Source organism: Lithobates pipiens, unplaced genomic scaffold (assembly GCF_037356315.1).
Source record: "Lithobates pipiens isolate NorthernLeopardFrog02 unplaced genomic scaffold, aLitPip1_a1.2 Scaffold_30, whole genome shotgun sequence".
Lineage (NCBI taxonomy): Eukaryota > Metazoa > Chordata > Amphibia > Anura > Ranidae > Lithobates > Lithobates pipiens.
In genome coordinates this window covers 28,540,602-28,565,376 of record NW_027507791.1, presented here as the reverse complement: position 1 = coordinate 28,565,376, position 24,775 = coordinate 28,540,602, and the positions used below count along the sequence as shown (strand labels likewise).

The 24,775-nt window shown below is 54.0% G+C and overlaps 2 protein-coding genes across 6 annotated transcripts in view; both read left to right on the top strand.

The window, feature by feature from the left end:
• The window catches only part of PI4KB (phosphatidylinositol 4-kinase beta), a 39,524-nt gene extending 15,748 nt beyond the window's left edge, over positions 1-23,776 (top strand). For 3 of the 4 annotated variants that reach the window (XM_077463838.1, XM_077463839.1, XM_077463840.1), the window contains exons 3-12: positions 1,126-1,170; positions 13,995-14,222; positions 15,192-15,419; positions 15,512-15,621; positions 15,767-15,871; positions 15,974-16,097; positions 19,355-19,620; positions 20,303-20,435; positions 21,252-21,372; positions 22,629-23,776. In XM_077463838.1, coding sequence (XP_077319964.1) covers positions 1,126-1,170; positions 13,995-14,222; positions 15,192-15,419; positions 15,512-15,621; positions 15,767-15,871; positions 15,974-16,097; positions 19,355-19,620; positions 20,303-20,435; positions 21,252-21,372; positions 22,629-22,810 — 1,542 coding nt within the window. In that variant the 3' untranslated portion in view covers positions 22,811-23,776. The remainder of the gene's footprint in view (positions 1-1,125; positions 1,171-13,994; positions 14,223-15,191; positions 15,420-15,511; positions 15,622-15,766; positions 15,872-15,973; positions 16,098-19,354; positions 19,621-20,302; positions 20,436-21,251; positions 21,373-22,628) is intronic. The other variant, XM_077463841.1, reaches the window with a different exon arrangement.
• On the top strand, positions 9,177-13,916 carry LOC143942525 (uncharacterized). 2 transcript variants are annotated; one of them, XM_077463845.1, is made up of 2 exons: positions 9,177-13,385; positions 13,662-13,916. In XM_077463845.1, the coding sequence occupies exon 1, from the start codon at positions 10,959-10,961 to the stop codon at positions 12,183-12,185; it is 1,227 nt and encodes a 408-aa protein (XP_077319971.1). In that variant the 5' UTR covers positions 9,177-10,958; the 3' UTR covers positions 12,186-13,385; positions 13,662-13,916. The 2 variants fall into 2 exon arrangements, with proteins under 2 accessions (XP_077319971.1, XP_077319970.1); XM_077463844.1 differs by having other exon boundaries at positions 13,606-13,916.
• Positions 23,777-24,775: the final 999 nt, after the last annotated feature.

Sequence of the window (24,775 nt, the reverse complement as noted above, 5' to 3'; positions counted from 1 at the left end):
GTATATGTGATGTGTGTGATGAATATGTTATAACATGTCCACCAATCAGTAATTGGGGGAGAGTGATGCAGGGGTGGGAGTGGCCATCGGTCAAAGGGTGTCTGCCGTTCCTCAAGGGCGGGTCTGTGGCATTGGGTGGGAGTGGTAATAAGGGAGAGTCTGTTGCCCTGGTGCTATTAGTATAGTGTTGGGTTTAGTACCCTTTTTGGGGGAGGGGAGGGAGGGCGGAGTATTTTGTTACCATTATTCAGTGATCGGAGGTGTCTGCTCCTATGCTTCTGTGATAAGGTTGGGTAATTTCTTGGGGCGGAGCATGGTGTTGTGGTGGGAGTGGCCATTAGTAAGCAGGGGGGGGGGGTGGTCTGCTTTTCTGGGGGTGTGGCATGGTGTTGGGTGGGAGTGGCCATCAGTAATCAGGGGAGTGTCTGTCGTCCTTATGCTTCTGGTATAGGGTTGGGTTGTATAACCTCTGAGGGTGGGAGTGGCCATCGGTCAGTAATCAGAAGATATCTGCTGTACTGGGGGTGTGGCATGGTGTTGGGGTGGGAGTGGCCATTAGGAAGCGGGGGTCTGCTTTTCTGGGGGTGTGGCATGGTGTTGGGTGGGAGTGGCCATCGGTAATCAGGGGGAGTGTCTCGTTCCATGCTCTCTGGTTATAGGGTTAGGTTGTATCACCTCTGAGGGTGGGAGTGGCCATCGGTCAGTAATCGGGCGGAGTCTACTGTTCCTGGGGGGGGTGGGACATAGTTTTGAGGTGGGAGTGGCCATCAGTAATCGGGGGAGTGTCTCATCCATGTGCTCCTGTTCTAGTGTTGGGGGTGGGTAACCTCTGGGGGGGCGGGGCCTGGTGTCGGTAATCAGGGGGAGTGTCTCGTTCCTGTTATGGGGTTGTTTGTCGGTCAGTCTGTCTGTGACCTCCTACCCTCCGACAGACGCAGGGACGCTGCACCGCCGTCCGCACCTTCCTACGACCCGCCGCTTGTAATGTGGGCGGGGCTGATGATGTCATTGTCGCACCAGTAGCTAAATCTCTACCTTTTTCTCCCTCTCCTTCCTCTGCTTCCCACCCATCACCCTCCTCCTCCTCCTCCTCCTCCTCCTCCTCCTCCTCCTCCTCCTTCCCAGGACCTCTCATCCAGTTCGGAAAGCCTCGATAGGTCGTTCACCTCAGTAAGTGGACACACGTTTTACTTAGTTGGCTGGTGGGGCTCTTCCTGGCTTCTGTCTCTACCAATAGCAGCATTTCCTCTGCAGAGATTCTCGGGGCGGCTCCGCCCACAATGGAGGTTCCGGTTATAAGTGGACGCTCAAAGGTTTCCTCACCACCCACCTCCTGTATGTCTCTGGAAGTCTCCAGCAGTGACCTCCCCTTACCGGTCTTCTCAGCTCCACCCACCCGCCATCTAGCTGCCCTCCCGCTGCCCACCTGCTAATACTGCCGCTTGGCTGCCCTCGTGCCACCTGGCTGCTGCCTGGCCAACCTCCTGCTACTGCCACCACCTGGCTGCCCTGCTGCCACCTGGCTGCCCACCTGCTACTTCCACCACCTGGCCGTTGTCCCACCAACCGCCTGCTACCACCGCTACCTGGCCGTCCACTTGCTACTCCCACCACCTGGTCATCCTCCTACCACCTGGATGCTGCCTGGCCGCCCTCCCACCTGACCACCTATCTGCCACCCACCTGGCTATCCTCCCGACATCTGGCTGCTGCTTGGTTGCCTGCCTGCTGCTGCCCTCCTGTCACCCACCTACTGCTGCTGCCACCTGGCTGCCCTCCCGCCACCTGGCTACCGCCTGGCCGCCCACCTGCTACTGCCACCACCTGGCCATCCTCCCAACAGCTAGCTGTCGCCTGCCTGCTGCTGCCACCACTTGGCTGCCCTCCTGTTACCCACCTGCTACTGCTACCACCCAGCCGACCTCCCGCCACCTGCCTGCCTACCTTTTACTGCCACCACCTGGCCATCCTCCCAAAACCTGGTTGCCCGCCTGCTGCTGCCCTCCTGTCCCCCACCTGCTACTGCTGCCACCTGGCCGCCCTCCCGCCGCTTGGCCACCCACCTGCTACTGCCACCACCTGGCCATCCTCCCAACACCTAGCTGCTGCCTGGTCGCCTGCCTGCTGCTGCCACCACTTGGCTGCCCTCCTGACGCCCACCTGCTACTGCTACCACCTGGCCGCCCTCCCGCCACCTGCCTGCCTACCTTCTACTGCCACCACCTGGCTGTCCTCCCTCTACCTGGCTGCTGCCTGGCCGCCCACTTGCTACTGCCACCAACTGGCCATCCTCCCACCACCTGGCTCCCGCCTGGTCGCCTGCCTGCTACTGCTGCCACCACCTGACTGCCCTCCCACCACCTGGCTCCCGCCTGGTCGCCTGCCTGCTACTGCTGCCACCACCTGACTGCCCTCCCACCACCTGGCTCCCGCCTGGTCGCCTGCCTGCTACTGCTGCCACCACCTGACTGCCCTCCCACCACCTGGCTCCCGCCTGGTTGCCCACCTGCTACTGCCGCCTGGTCGCCCGCTTTCTACTGCTGCCACCACCTGACTGCCCTCCTGCCACCCACTTGTTACCGTCACCACCTGGCTGTGCTCCCACCGCCTGGCCGCCCACTTAAAGCCACTGCCTGGCTGCCCACTTGCTGCTGCCACCACCTGGCCATCCTCCCAACACCTGGCTCCCGCCTGGCCGCCCACCTGCTACTGCCGCCTGGCCATCCACTTGCAGCTACTGCCGACTGGTCGCCGCCTTGCTTGCCACCCCCCACGGCCATCCCATGGCCATTCTACCCTTCAAGAGAGGACCTGAGGACGGAGATCTCACTGCCGGAGTCCACGGAAGATCCGGTGAGGCCACGTTCACTTAGAGCTGAAGTTCCAGTTTTGGGGCGGATCCGCCTCTTCAAGTGTAACTCCACCTTCTCCTCCGCCCACTGATGTGACGTCAGTCCATTCACTCTGTGAAATGTGAAGATCGCCTATCTTCTTCTTCCTGTTATCTCTGTGCAGGTTCTTGAAGTATCTATTTGTCCTCCTAACTGCTCGAAGCGGGACTGTATTCCCCCAATAGAATTCCCTGCACCGGATACTTCCAGAGCCTGTACACCCAAACCAAGATCAGACCAAAAAAAAAAAAAGTTTACAGAGCGGACATTTGTACCGGCTGGCCAATGTGTTCCAGGTGGAGTTACAGTTTGGGAGGGAGGCAATGAAAAATAGCCCCTCCCAAAATATGCCCCGCCCCCCCTCCTTGCATGTCTGCATAACGGCACCACCACAGTGGGCGCATCGTACAACCGCCACCCCGCGGAACATTCACAAATATGGCTGGTAAAGGTTCAGGAGCTACAAATTTATGTAGAAAGTAAGGCGGAAAGTTGTTGTGCACAGGGGGGAGGGGGGAATCTCTGCCCAATGAAATGCTCTGTCTTCTGATGACCTCATTCTGTGCCCAGACACAGCAGCACCGGAACTATATCAGATCCATCGGGTGCAGATCGTTCCATTCCCGTGGAGTAATGGCGGTCGGGGTACCTTCATAGCAGTAATCCAGCCTTTTAGGTGGCGCCACAGGAAGAGGCCCACCAGAGGATGCTCCAGTCTCAGCGTGACCACGGCCTGGTGGTTGTCAACCGCCGGTCTAATCCATCCACACTCCATCCAAAACTGGAGAAAAGTGTAGCCAGAGGGGGGGGCACCAGGACATAAAACAACCACACAGTATATCCAGAGAGGGGGGGCGCCAGGATATAAAACCACACAGTGTATCCAGAGAGGGGGCGCCAGGATATAAAACAACCACACAGTATATCCAGAGGGGGGCGCCAGGACATACTACAACCACACAGTATATCCAGAGGAGGGCACCATACTACAACCACACAGTATATCCAGAGGGGGGCGCCAGGATATAAAACAACCACACAGTATATCCAGAGGGGGGCGCCAGGATATAAAACAACCACACAGTATATCCAGAGGGGGGCGCCAGGATATAATACAACCACACAGTGTATCCAGAGGGGGGCGCCAGGACATAATACAACCACACAGTATATCCAGAGAGGGGCGCCAGGATATAAAACAACCACACAGTGTATCCAGAGGGGGGCGCCAGGACATAATACAACCACACAGTATATCCAGAGGGGGGCGCCAGGATATAAAACAACCACACAGTATATCCAGAGGGGGGCATCAGGACATACTACATACCACACAGTATATCCAGAGGGGGGCGCCAGGACATAATGCATACCACACAGTATATCCAGAGGGGGGCGCCAGGACATAATACAACCACACAGTGTATCTAGAGGGGGGCGCCAGGACATAATACAACCACACAGTGTATCTAGAGGGGGGCGCCAGGACATAATACAACCACACAGTGTATCCAGAGGGGGGCGCCAGGACATAATACAACCACACAGTGTAGCCAGAGGGGGGCGCCAGGACATACTACATACCACACAGTATATCCAGAGGGGGGCGCCAGGACATACTACATACCACACAGTATATCTAGAGGGGGGCGCCAGGACATAATGCATACCACACAGTATATCCAGAGGGGGGCGCCAGGACATAATACAACCACACAGTGTATCTAGAGGGGGGCGCCAGGACATAATACAACCACACAGTGTATCTAGAGGGGGGCGCCAGGACATAATACAACCACACAGTGTATCCAGAGGGGGGCGCCAGGACATAATACAACCACACAGTGTAGCCAGAGGGGGGCGCCAGGACATACTACATACCACACAGTATATCCAGAGGGGGGCGCCAGGACATACTACATACCACACAGTATATCTAGAGGGGGGCGCCAGGACATAATACAACCACACAGTGTATCCAGAGGGGGGCGCCAGGACATACTACATACCACACAGTATATCCAGAGGGGGGCGCCAGGACATACTACATACCACACAGTATATCCAGAGGGGGGCGCCAGGACATACTACATACCACACAGTATATCCAGAGGGGGGCGCCAGGACATAATACAACCACACAGTATATCCAGAGGGGGGCGCCAGGACATAATACAACCACACAGTATATCCAGAGGGGGGCGCCAGGACATAATACAACCACACTGTGTAGCCAGCGGGGGGCGCCAGGACATAATACAACAACACAGTGTAGCCAGAGGGGGGCGCCAGGACATACTACATACCACACAGTATATCCAGAGGGGGGCGCCAGGACATACTACATACCACACAGTATATCCAGAGGGGGGCGCCAGGACATACTACATACCACACAGTATATCCAGAGGGGGGCACCAGGACATACTACAACCACACAGTACATCCAGAGGGTGGCGCCAGGACATAATACAACCACACATTGTAGCCAGTGGGGAGCGCCAGGACATAATACAACCACACTGTGTAGCCAGAGGGGGGCGCCAGGACATAATACAACCACACTGTGTAGCCAGAGGGGGGCGCCAGGACATAATACAACCACACTGTGTAGCCAGAGGGGGGCGTCAGGACATAATACAACCACACAGTGTAGCCAGAGGGGGGCGCCAGGACATAATACAACCACACTGTGTAGCCAGAGGGGGGCGCCAGGACATAATACAACCACACTGTGTAGCCAGAGGGGGGCGCCAGGACATAATACAACCACACTGTGTAGCCAGAGGGGGGCGTCAGGACATAATACAACCACACTGTGTAGCCAGAGGGGGGCGCCAGGACATAATACAACCACACTGTGTAGCCAGAGGGGGGCGCCAGGACATAATACAACCACACTGTGTAGCCAGAGGGGGGCGTCAGGACATAATACAACCACACTGTGTAGCCAGAGGGGGGCGCCAGGACATAATACAACCACACTGTGTAGCCAGAGGGGGGCGCCAGGACATACTACATACCACACAGTGTAGCCAGCGGGGGGCGCCAGGACATACTACATACCACACAGTATATCCAGAGGGGGGCGCCAGGACATACTACAACCACACAGTACATCCAGAGGGTGGCGCCAGGACATAATACAACCACACATTGTAGCCAGTGGGGAGCGCCAGGACATAATACAACCACACTGTGTAGCCAGAGGGGGGCGCCAGGACATAATACAACCACACTGTGTAGCCAGAGGGGGGCGCCAGGACATAATACAACCACACTGTGTAGCCAGAGGGGGGCGTCAGGACATAATACAACCACACAGTGTAGCCAGAGGGGGGCGCCAGGACATAATACAACCACACTGTGTAGCCAGAGGGGGGCGCCAGGACATAATACAACCACACTGTGTAGCCAGAGGGGGGCGCCAGGACATAATACAACCACACTGTGTAGCCAGAGGGGGGCGTCAGGACATAATACAACCACACTGTGTAGCCAGAGGGGGGCGCCAGGACATAATACAACCACACTGTGTAGCCAGAGGGGGGCGCCAGGACATAATACAACCACACTGTGTAGCCAGAGGGGGGCGCCAGGACATAATACAACCACACTGGGCTGGTGGGAAGGAATCGCTATATGGCAGTGGGACTTTACCCCAATATTTGTGAATGTGGCCCCGTCATTGTCCTACGTGTCTACTCACTTAGTCTGACCATTCCTTTCATTAATTGTTTTATCTCTTATGCCACTGGGCACTCAGAGAGCATTCCGGGAGCCGTAGTTATGTGGCTCAGTGTGGGGGGGGGGCGGAGGGCTCATCGTTGAACCAATTTGGCACGAAAGCGAATGAACTTTGGATCTGATTCAGTGAGTAGGTCGCACGTAGAGTCCGAAGCCGCGGCTTTCATTGTACGCTTTTTGTCTGGTGTCACAATGGCTGCCCTCTGGCCAATCGCTGCAAGTTGTGTGCCTTTGTGTCTCCTGCCTCGCGCTCCCTTCCCGCATCTTTTCCCGCCCACTGCGCATGCCAAGACCGCATGACACCACCTTGGCCGTGGGAAGGCAAATCGATCTGTTTTTATAATTTGTAATTCATAAAGTTAAAAAAAAAAAAACTTTGTATCCATGCGCATGGTTGTGTGTGGAGCCCATTGCTGTAGAGTGGACCCGTCTTCTCCACTTTGGCCTTAGTGGAAAGTTTAGTTCCCTTTGACCAGAGTACGGCTTAACCAAGCTCAGAAAACGGTCAAAACGCCCATCGGGGTGCCACTGTCTGGGTCCATTTTGGGGAGATTTGCCATGACTTCCTGTCTCGGGGATCCAACAGGAAAGTGTGAGGGGAAAGTCTCTCCAAAGTGAGGGAACCCTCTCCTTCCACATATTGGTAGATTCCCCCCCCCTCACTTCCCGCTTCATAATTTTAGACTTCTTCTTCCCACCTGGAAAATGGTCACCAGGGCAAGAGTGGAGGGGGGCAACCTAAAAACATGGCCTCACCCTTCACCATTATATCCTGTTTTTATTTAGCCACATCATGAAGTCCATGTTATCTCCAAGTAATGGTCAGCTCGTCCCTTTTGGTAGTTAAGAGAATTTTTCCATCCTCTGGGTGCGTCCCCTTGGCTCTGTGTACTCCTCCCCAATAACCCGCGAGCTCTAAACCCAGCCATGTCCTGCAAAGATGGCGGCCTCTCCGAGGAAATGCTGCTTCTCCTTTTTCAATACAATGATTCTGATGATGAAGACTTGGTCTCAGATGATCCTCCAGATGTAATTCCTCTCCTTCCGTTCTCTTCTGTGTGTCCCGTCATTGATGTGTCTCGTCCTTTGTGTGTGTGTGTCCGCCCAGCTGGTGGCCATTTCTCGTCTGTCATTTGTCCCTCTTTTTATTTTTTGTTCATTTCCTTATTTGTAGGTGGCCCCATATCATAAATTAATAATCATACTTTTTACCAATGGCCACCAGCCAAGGTTGAGAGGCCGCCATGTCCAAGGCTACCGTTCCTGAAACTTTTCTTGGAAGAGATACAACTGTAAATGGAACTGTCCCTCATCACTGCTCTGTTCTCCATGATCACCATTTCCTTTTTTCCGTCAGCCAATCAAAATAGAAGGGTTTCAGAAGCCGGAACGATCTAAACCTAGTAGCCTCCATTAAAATCTGTTTGTGCAATTCTTCTACAACCTTTTCAGATCCACCAAAAGTGTGTGGTGGAGGCCCATCTGTGTGGTGGAGGCCCATCTGTGTGGTGGAGGCCCATCTGTGTGGTGGAGGCCCATCTGTGTGGTGGAGGCCCATCTGTGTGGTGGAGGCCCATCTGTGTGTGTGGTGGAGACCCAAACTGTGTGTGTGGTGGAGACCCAAACTGTGTGTGTGGTGGAGACCCAAACTGTGTGTGTGGTGGAGACCCAAACTGTGTGTGTGGTGGAGACCCAAACTGTGTGTGTGGTGGAGACCCAAACTGTGTGTGTGTGTGGTGGAGACCCAAACTGTGTGTGTGTGTGGTGGAGACCCAAACTGTGTGTGTGTGTGGTGGAGACCCAAACTGTGTGTGTGTGTGGTGGAGACCCAAACTGTGTGTGTGTGTGGTGGAGACCCAAACTGTGTGTGTGTGTGTGTGGTGGAGACCCAAACTGTGTGTGTGTGTGTGTGGTGGAGACCCAAACTGTGTGTGTGTGTGTGTGTGGTGGAGACCCAAACTGTGTGTGTGTGTGTGTGTGGTGGAGACCCAAACTGTGTGTGTGTGTGTGTGTGGTGGAGACCCAAACTGTGTGTGTGTGTGTGTGTGGTGGAGACCCAAACTGTGTGTGTGTGTGTGTGTGTGTGGTGGAGACCCAAACTGTGTGTGTGTGGTGGAGACCCAAACTGTGTGTGTGTGGTGGAGACCCAAACTGTGTGTGTGTGGTGGAGACCCAAACTGTGTGTGTGTGGTGGAGACCCAAACTGTGTGTGTGTGGTGGAGACCCAAACTGTGTGTGTGTGGTGGAGACCCAAACTGTGTGTGTGTGTGTGTGTGTGTGTGGTGGAGACCCAAACTGTGTGTGTGTGTGTGGTGGAGACCCAAACTGTGTGTGTGTGTGTGTGTGTGTGGTGGAGACCCAAACTGTGTGTGTGTGTGTGTGTGTGTGGTGGAGACCCAAACTGTGTGTGTGTGTGTGTGTGTGTGTGGTGGAGACCCAAACTGTGTGTGTGTGTGGTGGAGACCCAAACTGTGTGTGTGTGTGTGTGGTGGAGACCCAAACTGTGTGTGTGTGTGTGGTGGAGACCCAAACTGTGTGTGTGTGTGTGTGGTGGAGACCCAAACTGTGTGTGTGTGTGTGTGGTGGAGACCCAAACTGTGTGTGTGTGTGTGGTGGAGACCCAAACTGTGTGTGTGTGTGTGGTGGAGACCCAAACTGTGTGTGTGTGTGTGGTGGAGACCCAAACTGTGTGTGTGTGTGTGGTGGAGACCCAAACTGTGTGTGTGTGTGTGGTGGAGACCCAAACTGTGTGTGTGTGTGTGGTGGAGACCCAAACTGTGTGTGTGTGTGTGTGGTGGAGACCCAAACTGTGTGTGTGTGTGTGTGTGGTGGAGACCCAAACTGTGTGTGTGTGTGTGTGTGTGGTGGAGACCCAAACTGTGTGTGTGTGTGTGTGTGGTGGAGACCCAAACTGTGTGTGTGTGTGTGTGTGGTGGAGACCCAAACTGTGTGTGTGTGTGTGTGTGGTGGAGACCCAAACTGTGTGTGTGTGTGTGTGGTGGAGACCCAAACTGTGTGTGTGTGTGTGTGTGTGTGTGTGTGTGTGTGTGTGGTGGAGACCCAAACTGTGTGCGTGTGTGTGGTGGAGACCCAAACTGTGTGTGTGTGTGTGGTGGAGACCCAAACTGTGTGTGTGTGTGTGTGTGTGTGGTGGAGACCCAAACTGTGTGTGCGTGTGTGTGGTGGAGACCCAAACTGTGCGTGTGTGTGGTGGAGACCCAAACTGTGCGTGTGTGTGTGTGGTGGAGACCCAATCTGTGTGTGTGTGTGGTGGAGACCCAATCCTAGCATGCTCTTGTACCACTTAGCTATTGGTGGATCGGAAATACATTGTACTAACAGAATGCATGGCGAATGATGGCCAGTTTTAGATGCTTCCTAGGCTTTCCATGGACAGAGGTGCTCTTCAATAGGGAGCAAATCAAGTGGGAAAATAGGTGGAATCAAGTTAGTTCATCCTCCCTTTCTGTAGGGGCCACCATTGTCAATGCTGTTAAAATTTTCTTCTCTTCACTAATGAAATGATTGGGAGGGGGAAAAAATTGATCCCACTTCATTTTAGTGAAGGTTCTCCTTGATCCATGTCATGGTGTATCATGTAGTTGGCCACATTCATCTGGGCTTCCTCCTGAAATAAAGGCTTCACAGGTGTTATCCATACCATTTACGTGGCTGAAGGTGTGAATTGTCTAATTGTCGGAGTAGAGATGATAAAATGGCATTTTATGTGGAAGACACATGGGTTTGAAGGCCTCAACCTTGTTCAATGGTGGTGGTTACGTTTGGGGTTTATTTACTAAAGCTGGAGAGTTCAAAATTGGCGTCACTTCTTCATAGAAACCAATCGGCTTTCACGTTTTATTGCCAAAGCTTAATTTGGACAAGCTGAGGTTAGAAGATGATTGGTTTCTCTGTGGGAGTGAGACTGATTTGGACATTTCCAGCTTTTCTAAACCCCATTTTGACATGGGGTGGACTCTTTCATGCCTCTTGTCAACCAGCTGTCTCCTTTGTCCACAATCTGTACCTCAAAATGTCTTTTACCTTTAGTGTAGGAGAACCACACAATAGAAAATGTGCTTTTTCCTTGAAGTGTCGAACGACACTTCAACAAAAATTTCCCTTTTTCCCCTGAAGTTTTGGAGAACACCTCAAAAGAATGTCAGTTTTCCTCAAAGTGTTGGAGAATACCTCAGAAGAATCTCCTTTTCCTTTGAAGTGTAGGAGAACGCATCAGAAGAATGTCCCTTTTCTTTGAAGTGTTGAAGGCCTCGGAAAAATGTCTCTCTTCTTCGAAGTGTCGGAGAACGCCTCGGAAAAATGTCTCTTCTTCGAAGTGTCGGAGAACGCCTCGGAAAAATGTCTCTCTTCTTCGAAGTGTCGGAGAACGCCTCGGAAAAATGTCTCTTCTTCGAAGTGTCAGAGAACGCCTCGGAAAATGTCTCTTCTTCGAAGTGTCGGAGAACGCCTCGGAAAAATGTCTCTCTTCTTCGAAGTGTCGGAGAACGCCTCGGAAAATGTCTCTTCTTCGAAGTGTTGGAGAGCGCCTCGGAAAAATGTCTCTTCTTCGAAGTGTCGGAGAGCGCCTCGGAAAGATGTCTCTCTTCTTCGAAGTGTCGGAGAGCGCCTCGGAAAGATGTCTCTCTTCTTCGAAGTGTCGAACGCCTCGGAAAAATGTCTCTTCTTCGAAGTGTCGGAGAACGCCTCAGAAAAATGTCTCTTTTTCGAAGTGTCGGAGAACGCCTCGGAAAAATGTCTCTTTTCTTCGAAGTGTCGGAGAACGCCTCGGAAAAATGTCTCTTTTCTTCGAAGTGTCGGAGAACGCCTCGGAAAAATGTCTCTTCTTCGAAGTGTCGGAGAACGCCTCGGAAAAATGTCTCTTTTCTTCGAAGTGTCGGAGAACGCCTCAGAAAAATGTCTCTTCTTCGAAGTGTCGGAGAGCGCCTCGGAAAGATGTCTCTCTTCTTCGAAGTGTCGGAGAACGCCTCGGAAAAATGTCTCTTCTTCGAAGTGTCGGAGAACGCCTCGGAAAAATGTCTCTTCTTCGAAGTGTCGGAGAACGCCTCAGAAAAATGTCTCTCTTCTTCGAAGTGTCGGAGAACGCCTCAGAAAAATGTCTCTCTTCTTCGAAGTGTCGGAGAACGCCTCGGAAAATGTCTCTTCTTCGAAGTGTCGGAGAACGCCTCGGAAAAATGTCTCTTCTTCGAGGTGTCGGAGAACGCCTCGGAAAAATGTCTCTTCTTCGAAGTGTCGGAGAACGCCTCAGAAAAATGTCTCTCTTCTTCGAAGTGTCGGAGAACGCCTCGGAAAATGTCTCTTCTTCGAAGTGTCGGAGAACGCCTCGGAAAAATGTCTCTTTTTCGAAGTGTCGGAGAACGCCTCGGAAAAATGTCTCTTTTCTTCGAAGTGTCGGAGAACGCCTCGGAAAAATGTCTCTCTTTTTCGAAGTGGCGGAGAACAGCTGAGTCTTGTCCCTTCATTCTTTTGAGGGCAGTGAAAGTCACATTTTGGACAGAGGACAACTTGTTTGCAAGGGGCGTGAAATAGGCCATCTATGAACAATTCACCAATGATGAGAGCCTTCTACACCATCACTCTTCCTCATATAATGCCAATTTATCTTCTCTACTCCAGCAAGATTAGAAGGGTTGACGCCCATGCAGAGACCATAACACCAAGGATGAGATGAGGTAACTAGGACAGGGGTGTTCCACAACCTCCACACCTCCCGTTGTCCTCATGTACAATCGGCATCTGCCTTGATACATTCCATGGTGATTGGATAAAGGTGGCGGTGCTGCCCATGTGGATATAAATGTTGGGGTACGCTCTGGAGACTCAGTAGAACTGAAGAAGTGGCTTTGAGGAGTAACGTAACATCTTCACCATTACAAAACAAGTCCAGTTGAATGTGACCAATCCTTGGCTATGAATGGTGATGGCAATCCGGGTGTAATCAGTGTTGGTGTTCTTCAGATTTGACCCCTAAGATCATTGAGGCCTCCAGCCGAAACCTGGATAGATTTGGGCCAGGTTAGACCTTCGGGATCTGTACTGTTGCCCGCGTCCCCATTGGTGGAGACCTCACTTCCTGAATAGTCACCGTGACGGGAAACGAAGTTGCCTCTCCCCAATGGGGACACTGTAGTAGAACCCGGACAGTCCCTGTAACCCTACCCCAGCTCTGTCCACGTTTCACTGCAAATGTGTGATTGGATAATGGGATGTCGATCAGTAGTTGGTGGTGGGTGATTGATTGATTGGATTGGTGTGTCCTGAGTGCAGGGTGGTGGATTGTGGGTAGGTGTCGGTGTATTTTTCGGTAAATGTCCGCATATATAGGGGAGGAGATCGTTCAGTGCAGATCAATAACTGGTACCACGTACATTACGGGAAAAGGGGTCATCAGCTGTCCATCAGTATAAGAAGGGTTCTTTACAGTAAGAGCAATAGGAAGTATTTACCATAAGAGTGGAAGAGGAGAGCTCCATATAGTAAGGTATCGGAAGAGGTCCTTTACAGTAAAAGTGATAGCAAAGAGTTCTTCGCAGTAAGGTAGGAGGAGTTCTTCACAGTAAGGTAGGAGGAGTTCTTCACAGTAAGGTAGGAGGGGTTCTTCACAGTAAGGTAGGAGGGGTTCTTCACAGTAAGGTAGGAGGGGTTCTTCACAGTAAGGTAGGAGGGGTTCTTCACAGTAAGGTAGGAGGGGTTCTTCACAGTAAGGTAGGAGGGGTTCTTCACAGTAAGGTAGGAGGGGTTCTTCACAATAAGAGTAGTAGGAGGGGTTCTTCACAATAAGAGTAGTAGGAGGGGTTCTTCACAATAAGAGTAGTAGGAGGGGTTCTTCACAATAAGAGTAGTAGGAGGGGTTCTTCACAATAAGAGTAGTAGGAGGGGTTCTTCACAATAAGAGTAGTAGGAGGGGTTCTTCACAATAAGAGTAGTAGGAGGGGTTCTTCACAATAAGAGTAGTAGGAGGGGTTCTTTACAATAAGAGTAGTAGAAGGGGTTCTTTACAGTAAGAGCGAAGGAAGTTATTTTTTTTTTTGTGATTAATTAAAATGGGGTGCAGTTTTTCTGAGCTTGAAGGACAAGGGTCTTATGCAAGTATGAGTCGGTACTGAACGATCGTCCTCCCCTATGTGGGGGATACATTGTAGTAAATTGTGGCGGGGTGAATAAAATGGGCCTCAGTCGGGGAAGGTGGGGACCCATATAAGTACTTTGTATCAGGCCACACGGACAGTTCATATTACAGACCAGTGCTGTGGGGGGGGGGGGGGGTTGTAGATATAAAAGGGTCCTGACCTGAGTTGGGGGCTTTTTGAAAACGTTTTGCCTTTGCCCCCTCGGCAGCCTGTCAGACTGGCCCCGGAGCGGGAGTTCATCAAGTCTCTCATGTCTATCGGGAAGAGGCTTGCCACCCTGCCCACCAAGGAGCAGAAGACCCACCGGCTCATCTCCGAACTCTCCCTGCTTAACCACAAACTGCCGGCCCGCGTCTGGCTACCCACCGCCGGCTTCGACCACCACGTTGTGAGAATCCCTCACACGCAGGCCGTCGTTCTGAACTCCAAGGACAAGGTAGGGAGGGGCGGAGGACATTAATGTTGTTGTATGATACCTCACAGTGTTCACCAAATATGAAAATCAGGGTCAGTGTAAGCTGATAAATTCCCATTGTGGGAGGGGCAGAGACTCAAACTACTGCGGGAAATCTCCCCATTGTGGGAGGGGCAGAGACACAAACTACTGGAGGGAAATCTCCCCATTGTGGGAGGGGCAGAGACACAAACTACTACAGGAAAGCTCCCCATTGTGGGAGGGGCAGAGACGCAAACTACTGGGGGGAAATCTGCCCATTGTGGGAGGGGCAGAGACACAACTACTGGGGGAAATCTCCCCATTGTGGGAGGGGCAGAGACACAAACTACTGGGGGAAATCTCCCCATTGTGGGAGGGGCAGAGACACAAACTACTGGGGGGAATCTCCCCATTGTGGGAGGGGCAGAGACACAAACTACTGGGGGGAATCTCCCCATTGTGGGAGGGGCAGAGACACAAACTAATGGGGGGAATCTCTCCATTGTGGGAGGGGCAGAGACACAAACTAATGGGGGGAATCTCTCCATTGTGGGAGGGGCAGAGACACAAACTAATGGGGGGAATCTCCCCATTGTGGGAGGGGCAGAGACACAAACTAATGGGGGGAATCTCCCCATTGTGGGAGGGGCAGAGACACAAACTAATGGGGGGAATCTCTCCATTGTGGGAGGGGCAGAGACACAAACTAATGGGGGGAATCTCCCCATTGTGGGAGGGGCAGAGACACAAACTAATGGGGGGAATCTCCCCATTGTGGGAGGGGCAGAGACACAAACTAATGGGGGGAATCTCTCCATTGTGGGAGGGGCAGAGACACAAACTAATGGGGGGAATCTCCCCATTGTGGGAGGGGCAGAGACACAAACTACCTTTATGCTTTGATAGATTTTTCCTAATTGGGCCTAGGAGGTCCCAGAGCCGATCACCACTTAGAAGTTCTCTTTGTAGGCTCCATATTTGATCTACGTGGAGGTTCTTGAGTGCGAGAACTTCGAGACGTCTATGGTTCCAACCCGCATTCCCGAGAACCGAATCCGCAGCACGCGCTCGGTGGAGAACCTTCCGGAGTGCGGCATCACCCACGAGCAGAGGGCCAGCAGCTTCACGACGGTGCCCAATTACGACAACGACGAGGAGGCCTGGTCGGTGGATGACATTGGCGAGCTGCAGGTGGAGGTGAGCGTCTTCCCGTGTTTTTTCTGTCATGTTTCTGATTTGGCCGTATCGGATTCTCACCCCCCCGGGGTCTTCTCTCTCTTGTCCTCCAGCTCCCGGAATTCCACACCAATAGCTGCGATAACATCTCCCAGTTCTCCGTAGACAGTATCACCAGCCAGGAGAGCAAGGAGCCCGTGTTCATCGCTGCCGGGGACATCCGGTGAGTCAACCAAGCTTGTATGGTTGGAGGCCAACGTTGGGGCTTCCACCTATAGAATACTTCTGAACCCTTTTCACATAAACCCCCTTTTTTATGGGGTCACCTTGTAAATGGGTGGTCTGAGAATTCTCTGTATCTCCTGCAGGAGGCGCCTGTCAGAGCAGCTGGCGCACACTCCCACCACTTTCCGCAGAGACCCCGAGGACCCGTCCGCCGTAGCACTGAAGGAGCCCTGGGAGGAGAAAGTCCGGTGCGTGTTGTGGGTGGGGCCAGTTTTCCATGTATGACCACCAGACTGTCGTGTGTGTGTGTGTGTGTATATATATGTCTAATGTGACTTCCTGTATTACAGGAGGATCCGTGAGGGCTCCCCCTATGGGCACTTCCCCAACTGGAGACTGCTCTCCGTCATCGTGAAATGCGGCGATGACCTGAGACAGGAGCTGCTGGCCTATCAGGTCCTCAAACAGCTGCAGGTAAGGGGGAGGGGAGGGAATGATTGCTCCCTCTGCTGGAGAGGTGTGGTAATGGAGGGAGGGGGGTGATTGTTCCCTCTGCTGGAGAGGTGTGGTAATGGAGGGAGGGGGATGATTGTTCCCTCTGCTGGAGAGGTGCGGTAATGGAGGATGGGGAATGATTGCTCCCTCTGCTGGAGAGGTGTGGTAATGGAGGATGGGGATGATTGCTCCATCTGCTGGAGAGATGTGGTAATGGAGGGAGGGGAATGATTGCTCCCTCTGCTGGAGAGGTGTGGTAATGGAGGGAGGGGAATGATTGCTCCCTCTGCTGGAGAGGTGCGGTAATGGAGGCAGGGGAATGATTGCTCCCTCTGCTGGAGAGGTGCGGTAATGGAGGAAGGGGGATGATTGCTCTCTCTGCTGGAGAGGTGTGGTAATGGAGGCAGGGGAATGATTGCTCCCTCTGCTGGAGAGGTGTGGTAATGGAGGCAGGGGAATGATTGCTCCCTCTGCTGGAGAGGTGTGGTAATGGAGGGAGGGGGATGATTGCTCTCTCTGCTGGAGAGGTGTGGTAATGGAGGGAGGGGGGTGATTGCTCCCTCTGCTGGAGAGGTGTGGTAATGGAGGGAGGGGGATGATTGCTCTCTCTGCTGGAGAGGTGTGGTAATGGAGGGTGAGGAATGATTGCTCCCTCTGCTGGAGAGGTGCGGTAATGGAGGCAGGGGAATGATTGCTCCCTCTGCTGGAGAGGTGTGGTAATGGAGGGAGGGGGATGATTGCTCCCTCTGCTGGAGAGGTGTGGTAATGGAGGGAGGGGGATGATTGCTCTCTCTGCTGGAGAGGTGTGGTAATGGAGGGAGGGGAATGATTGCTCCCTCTGCTGGAGAGGTGCGGTAATGGAGGATGGGGAATGATTGCTCCCTCTGCTGGAGAGGTGTGGTAATGGAGGATGGGGATGATTGCTCCATCTGCTGGAGAGATGTGGTAATGGAGGGAGGGGAATGATTGCTCCCTCTGCTGGAGAGGTGTGGTAATGGAGGGAGGGGAATGATTGCTCCCTCTGCTGGAGAGGTGCGGTAATGGAGGCAGGGGAATGATTGCTCCCTCTGCTGGAGAGGTGCGGTAATGGAGGAAGGGGGATGATTGCTCTCTCTGCTGGAGAGGTGTGGTAATGGAGGGAGGGGGGTGATTGCTCCCTCTGCTGGAGAGGTGTGGTAATGGAGGGAGGGGAATGATTGCTCCCTCTGCTGGAGAGGTGCGGTAATGGAGGCAGGGGAATGATTGCTCCCTCTGCTGGAGAGGTGCGGTAATGGAGGAAGGGGGATGATTGCTCTCTCTGCTGGAGAGGTGTGGTAATGGAGGGAGGGGGATGATTGCTCTCTCTGCTGGAGAGGTGCGGTAATGGAGGGAGGGGAATGATTGCTCCCTCTGCTGGAGAGATGTGGTAATGGAGGGAGGGGAATGATTGCTCCCTCTGCTGGAGAGGTGCGGTAATGGAGGCAGGGGAATGATTGCTCCCTCTGCTGGAGAGGTGTGGTAATGGAGGGAGGGGGATGATTGCTCCCTCTGCTGGAGAGGTGTGGTAATGGAGGGAGGGGGATGATTGCTCTCTCTGCTGGAGAGGTGTGGTAATGGAGGGAGGGGAATGATTTCTCCCTCTGCTGGAGAGGTGTGGTAATGGAGGGAGGGGAATGATTGCTCCCTCTGCTGGAGAGGTGCGGTAATGGAGGCAGGGGAATGATTGCTCCCTCTGCTGGAGAGGTGCGGTAATGGAGGAAGGGGGATGATTGCTCTCTCTGCTGGAGAGGTGTGGTAATGGAGGGAGGGGGGTGATTGCTCTCTCTGCTGGAGAGGTGTGGTAATGGAGGGAGGGGAATGATTGCTCCCTCTGCTGGAGAGGTGCGGTAATGGAGGGAGGGGGATGATTGTTCCCTCTGCTGGAGAGGTGTGGTAATGGAGGATGGGGAATGATTGCTCCCTCTGCTGGAGAGGTGTGGTAATGGAGGATGGGGATGATTGCTCCATCTGCTGGAGAGATGTGGTAATGGAGGGAGGGGAATGATTGCTCCCTCTGCTGGAGAGGTGTGGTAATGGAGGGAGGGGAATGATTGCTCCCTCTGCTGGAGAGGTGCGGTAATGGAGGCAGGGGAATGATTGCTCCCTCTGCTGGAGAGGTGCGGTAATGGAGGAAGGGGGATGATTGCTCTCTCTGCTGGAGAGGTGTGGTAATGGAGGGAGGGGGGTGATTGCTCCCTCTGCTGGAGAGGTGTGGTAATGGAGGGAGGGGGATGATTGCTCTCTCTGCTGGAGAGGTGTGGTAATGGAGGGAGGGGAATGATTGCTCCCTCTGCTGGAGAGGTGCGGTAATGGAGGCAGGGGAATGATTGCTCCCTCTGCTGGAGAGGTGTGGTAATGGAGGGAGGGGGATGATTGCTCTCTCTGCTGGAGAGGTGTGGTAATGGAGGGAGGGGAATGATTGCTCCCTCTGCTGGAGAGGTGTGGTAATGGAGGGAGGGGGATGATTGCTCTCTCTGCTGGAGAGGTGTGGTAATGGAGGGAGGGGAATGATTGCTCCCTCTGCTGGAGAGGTGCGGTAATGGAGGCAGGGGAATGATTGCTCCCTCTGCTGGAGAGGTGTGGTAATGGAGGGAGGGGGATGATTGCTCCCTCTGCTGGAGAGGTGTGGTAATGGAGGGAGGGGGATGATTGCTCCCTCTGCTGGAGAGGTGCGGTAATGGAGGCAGGGGAATGATTGCTCCCTCTGCTGGAGAGGTGTGGTAATGGAGGGAGGGGGATGATTGCTCTCTCTGCTGGAGAGATGTGGTAATGGAGGGAGGGGAATGATTGCTTCTTCTGCTGGAGAGGTGTGGTAATGGAGGGAGGGGGATGATTGCTCTCTCTGCTGGAGAGATGTGGTAATGGAGGGAGGGGAATGATTGCTCCCTCTGCTGCAGAGATGTGGTAATGGAGGGTGAGGAATGATTGCTCCCTCTGCTGGAGAGATGTGGTAATGGAGGGTGATAAATGATTGCTCCCTCTGCTGGAGAGTTGTGGTAATGGAGGGTGAGGAATGATTGCTCCCTCTGCTGGAGAGATGTGGTAATGGAGGGAGAGGAATTATTGCTCCCTCTGCTGGAGAGATGTGGTAATGGAGGGAGGGGGATGATTGCTCCCTCTGCTGGGGAGATGTGGTAATGTAGGGAGGGGGATGATTGCAAGGACAGAAATAATGACTATTTCGGTGACTATAATCTTCATCTCTCCTTTCCCCCCAGTCGATATGGGAGACGGAACGCGTTCCGCTGTGGATCCGGCCATACAAGATCCTGGTGATCTCGGCGGACAGCGGTATGATTGAGCCGGTGGTCAATGCCGTGTCCATCCATCAGGTGAAGAAGCAGTCCCAGCTGTCCCTTCTGGATTATTTCCTCCAGGAACACGGCAGCTACACCACCGAAGCCTTCCTGACCGCACAACGCAACTTTGTACAGAGCTGCGCCGGCTACTGCCTGGTCTGCTACCTTCTCCAAGTCAAAGACAGGTGAGAGACCAGAGCTGCCCACCTCCTAATATGCTCTTGGGATATGAGGGGGATGTGCGCTCCTTCAGAAGTCGCAGGCTCCGCCTCCCTATATTGCGAGTTGCGCATCGGCATCAAAGGCCAGTCATGGAACGTTGTGCCGTGTATTGTGATTACATGTGTGCATATGCCGTTTATATGCCCCGGCGTGCTTTATTACCGCTTGCTGGGTTGTGTGGTCTCTTAAACTCACCTTTACTGGAGAAACCACTGCTTCTTGCCCCCTTCAGTGTTGCCCCCTTCAGTGTTGCCCCATTCAGTGTTGCCCCATTCAGTGTTGCCCCATTCAGTGTTGCCCCATTCAGTGTTGCCCTTGGCACTTAAATTGCAAGATCAGCTTTTCCAAACTCCGATTTCCCCCCCTCCCCCATTGAGTAGAGATCACATGGCCAGTCTTAGGTTTTTGGTAATGGGACCATCACTTGGGGGGTCTGGAGCAGCATTTTTTCCAGGAAAGGTGAGCATTTTTGGTTGTCTATTGCATTTTCCAGCTGGCAGAGACCCAGCCACACCGAGAAACCTGCCTTGGGTCAGAGTCGCACGCCAGAAAGCTGTTGTCTGTCTCGGGGGAGGGGGGGAGATATTATCGGTTGCCATAGTGACACGTGTGAGATCCCTGACGACCCATGTGCTTTCCCTCCAGGCACAACGGGAACATCCTGCTGGACGCCGAGGGTCACATCATCCACATCGACTTCGGCTTCATCCTGTCCAGCTCCCCCAGGAATCTGGGCTTCGAGACCTCGGCCTTCAAATTGACGTCGGAGTTTGTGGATGTAAGTCCAGCTTGTAACCCGGAGGGGGGGGGGCCATCTGAGAATGGGGGGAGGGGCATTGTCTGTCCGTATAGTCTGGTTGATCTGTTAGCTTGGGGGTGGGGGGATCCTTGCTGATTTCTTGGCGATATCCGCTGCTGGTCACCGACCACACTGACTTTTATTGGCAGATGATCGCAGCAAGATGCAGTCAATGGGGGCGGGGGGGGCGGGGAGCAGCAATGTGATTGGTAGGGAGTTATTAATGGGTGGCGGGGATTCTGCCGCCATCTAGATCGGGGGCGGAGCTTCACCGATTAGGAAATATTTCATCTGGTCTTCACTGCCGCCTCCAGCCCTGCCCCCCCACCGCCATCTGAGTAGGAGGAGACACTTGTCTTCATCAGCCAACATGGTGGCGGATTTCGTATTTCTCCATCTTATCGCTGAACTTCTTCCGTTCAGAGGAATGTAGACTGACGGGTCGGGGGAGAGGAATTCCCGACATTCACCCCTATTGTTCTCCTCTCTTCTGTAAACAACTGTCTCTGTTTTGTGAAGCCGCCTCTTTATTGTCTTTAGACTTTATTATATCCAAATCTTAATATTTCCCCCCCCCCCTGTCTGTGCAGTGGAACGTCCCGGGAATAGTCCTCTGATGTTTCGTGTTTTCATAATCAAATTACATAGAAATATTACATTGGGCAGTAGTGAAGGGGGTGCAGTAGCCTGTCCTCCTGTAGGGGGTGCTGTACATTACAGAAGGGGGGGAAGGGAGCGCAGTCACCGGTTCCTCCCGCACGTTACGCTGATTGACCAGCCTTGTCTGTCCTCCAGGTGATGGGAGGACTGAATGGAGACATGTTCAATTACTACAAGATGCTGATGCTGCAGGGACTGATCGCTGCCCGCAAACACATGGATCGCGTGGTGCAGATTGTGGAGATCATGCAGCAAGGTAAGCCAGTCGCTGTGTGCATGTCCCGCTGCCGCGCGCCCGCTCCCTCCCTCGCCCCCGCTCCCCCTGTCTTCCCCTGTCTTCCCCATCTTCCCCCTTCCCCCCCTTCCTCGTTCCCCCTTCCTCCGTCTCCCCCTTCCTCCGTCTCCCCCTTCCTCCGTCTCCCCCTTCCTCTGTCTCCCCCTTCCTCTGTCTCCCCCTTCCTCTGTCTCCCCCTTCCTCTGTCTCCCCCTTCCTCTGTCTCCCCCTTCCTCTGTCTCCCCCTTCCTCTGTCTCCCCCTTCCTCTGTCTCCCCCTTCCTCTGTCTCCCCCTTCCTCTGTCTCCCCCTTCCTCCGTCTCCCCCTTCCTCCGTCTCCCCCTTCCTCCGTCTCCCCCTTCCTCCGTCTCCCCCTTCCTCCGTCTCCCCCTTCCTCCGTCTCCCCCTTCCTCCGTCTCCCCCTTCCTCCGTCTCCCCCTTCCTCCGTCTCCCCCTTCCTCCGTCTCCCCCTTCCTCCGTCTCCCCCGCTACCCCCGCTCCGTCTCCCCCGCTACCCCCGCTCCGTCTCCCTCGCTACCCCCGCTCCGTCTCCCTCGCTACCCCCGCTCCGTCTCCCTCGCTACCCCCCGCTCCGTCTCCCTCGCTACCCCCCGCTCCGTCTCCCTCGCTACCCCCCGCTCCGTCTCCCTCGCTACCCCCCGCTCCGTCTCCCTCGCTACCCCCCGCTCCGTCTCCCTCGCTACCCCCCGCTCCGTCTCCCTCGCTACCCCCCGCTCCGTCTCCCTCGCTACCCCCCGCTCCGTCTCCCTCGCTACCCCCCGCTCCGTCTCCCTCGCTACCCCCCGCTCCGTCTCCCTCGCTACCCCCCGCTCCGTCTCCCTCGCTCCCCCCCGCTCCGTCTCCCTCGCTCCCCCCCGCTCCGTCTCCCTCGCTCCCCCCCGCTCCGTCTCCCTCGCTCCCCCCCGCTCCGTCTCCCTCGCTCCCCCCCGCTCCGTCTCCCTCGCTCCCCCCCGCTCCGTCTCCCTCGCTCCCCCCCGCTCCGTCTCCCTCGCTCCCCCCCGCTCCGTCTCCCTCGCTCCCCCCCGCTCCGTCTCCCTCGCTCCCCCCCGCTCCGTCTCCCTCGCTCCCCCCCGCTCCGTCTCCCTCGCTCCCCACCGCTCCGTCTCCCTCGCTCCCCACCGCTCCGTCTCCCTCGCTCCCCACCGCTCCGTCTCCCTCGCTCCCCACCGCTCCGTCTCTCCCCCTCCCCCATCTCATGTTCCTTTCTCTCTCCCCCAGGCTCTCATCTGCCCTGTTTCCATGGCTCCAGCACCATCCGGAACCTGAAGGAACGCTTCCACATGAACATGACGGAGGAGCAGCTGCAGCTGTTGGTGGAGCAGATGGTGGACGGCAGCATGAGGTCCATAACCACCAAACTCTACGATGGTTTCCAGTACCTGACCAACGGTATCATGTGAAGAGGAGGGGAGGAGCGCGGCGCAGCCCTCCCCCCGCTCCCGAACTCCTGACTTTTATAACAGAGCCATGGGGGGGTGGAGGGGGGGTAGTGGGTGGCGCAACCTCACCAGCCCCGCCTCAGAACTGTATCGCGCTGTGACGGCAGCTTCGCCCCCCCCCGCTGGCATCTCACAGACCACTATGCAGCCACCTTCCCGTCTCTCTCAGTATTCTCTCCGAAATCAACAGTGTTCAGACAAGTCCGCCAAACCCCTCCCCCCTGCGCAATCACGTGACTACATTACACACCTCAAATCAGGACCCCCCCCCCCTAACCTTACCATGGAGACGGGGCAGGATGGCGATAATTCCGCCCCCCGCGCAAGTTTACAACCCCCCCCCCCCCCCTCTCTGAGCATTACCTCTTACTGTGACGCCCCCTTCTGTCCGCAGTATAAAATCATCCTCACTCTGTTCTCATATACAGTTTGTATAATGGCGTCGTTTTTATTAATTCCCCTCCCCCAATCAGGAAACGAGCAGCACTTCCCGGCACAGCGAGGGTTAAGCCGATCCCCTCAACCATCAAGTTCAACTTTTTTTCTTTTTTTTTTGTCTATAAATTTATTTTCCCAATTTTTATTTAAATGGTTTTATTGGGGAAAACTTTTTGCTTCTTCTGTCTCGGAATCTGTCCGCCATCCTCTGTCGCGTTCCATTTTGTGTGCGCAAAAAAAAAAAAAAGAAGGCACTTTGACCGTTCCGTGGCGATACGGATCGCACAGGATGTGGTAAGCAGGCCGCGTCAGGCTGCAGACCGGGACTCTTCTCCCCTCCCTCCCCTCCCCGGTTCAGGGTGGAGGCGTGGCTTGTTGGGGTGGGAGGGGTGTCTTTATTTAGGGGTGGGAGGGGCCTTTTTAAAGAAGCAGATACATCTTGAATGCTTTAATGTTTACTTTGTATTAAAATAAGATAATCCAGCAGGTTCTCCGCCTTTGTCTTCTGTTTTATTTCGTCTTTTACAGAGTGAATGAAAGAAGAAACCCCTGAAACGCGTAGGTCTGTCAGGGAACATCGGTAATGGGGGGGGGGAGGTATAGTGAGAAATGAACACAAGGTACATACAGTGGGGGTGGGAAATAACGATGGTCTCCCCTGCAGATGGTGTAGATTTGCCCCCTTCCATAGAAATGAAGGGTCTATAATTGTTATCAGAGGTGTATTTTATATGATGGAGACAGAAGATCAACCAAAAATCACACAATACAAATGTTATAAATGGAGTTCAGTGAGTAAAATAAGTATTTGACCCCCTTAGTAGTCGGTGGAGAAACCCTTGTTGGTGATCACAGAGGTCAGACGTTTCTTGGAGTTGGCCTCCAGGTTTGCACACTTCTCAGGAGGGATTTTTTTTCCGCTCTTCTCGCAGTCTCCACTCTAATTCATCCCAAAGCTGTTCTATCGGGCTAAGGTCGGGACTCTGTGCAGGCCAGACAAGTTCCTCTGCCCCAAAATCACTCATCCATGTCTTTATGGACCTTGCTTTGTACACTGGTCCAAACCATTTGGTGGAGGGGGGGGGGGGATTGTAGTGAGGGGTTGTTTTTTAGGGTTTGGGTTGGCCCCTTAGTTCCAGTGAAGGGAACTCTTAAGGCGTCACCATACCAAGACATTTTGGACAATTTCATGCTCCCAACTTTGTGGGAACAGTTTGGGGGACGGCCCCTTCCTGTTCCAACATGACTGCCCCACCAGTGTACAAAGCAAGGTCCATAAAGACACGGATGAGGGAGTTTGGGGTGGAGGAACTTGGCCCTTAGTTCCAATGAAGGGAACTCTTAAAGTGTCACCATACCAAGACCCCAAACTCGCTCCTCCATGTCTTTATTGACCTTGCTTGGTGCAGGGGTCCAAATCATTTTGGTGGAGGGGGGATTATGGTGTGGGGGGAGGGGGGATTATGGTGTGGGGGTTGTTTTTCAGGG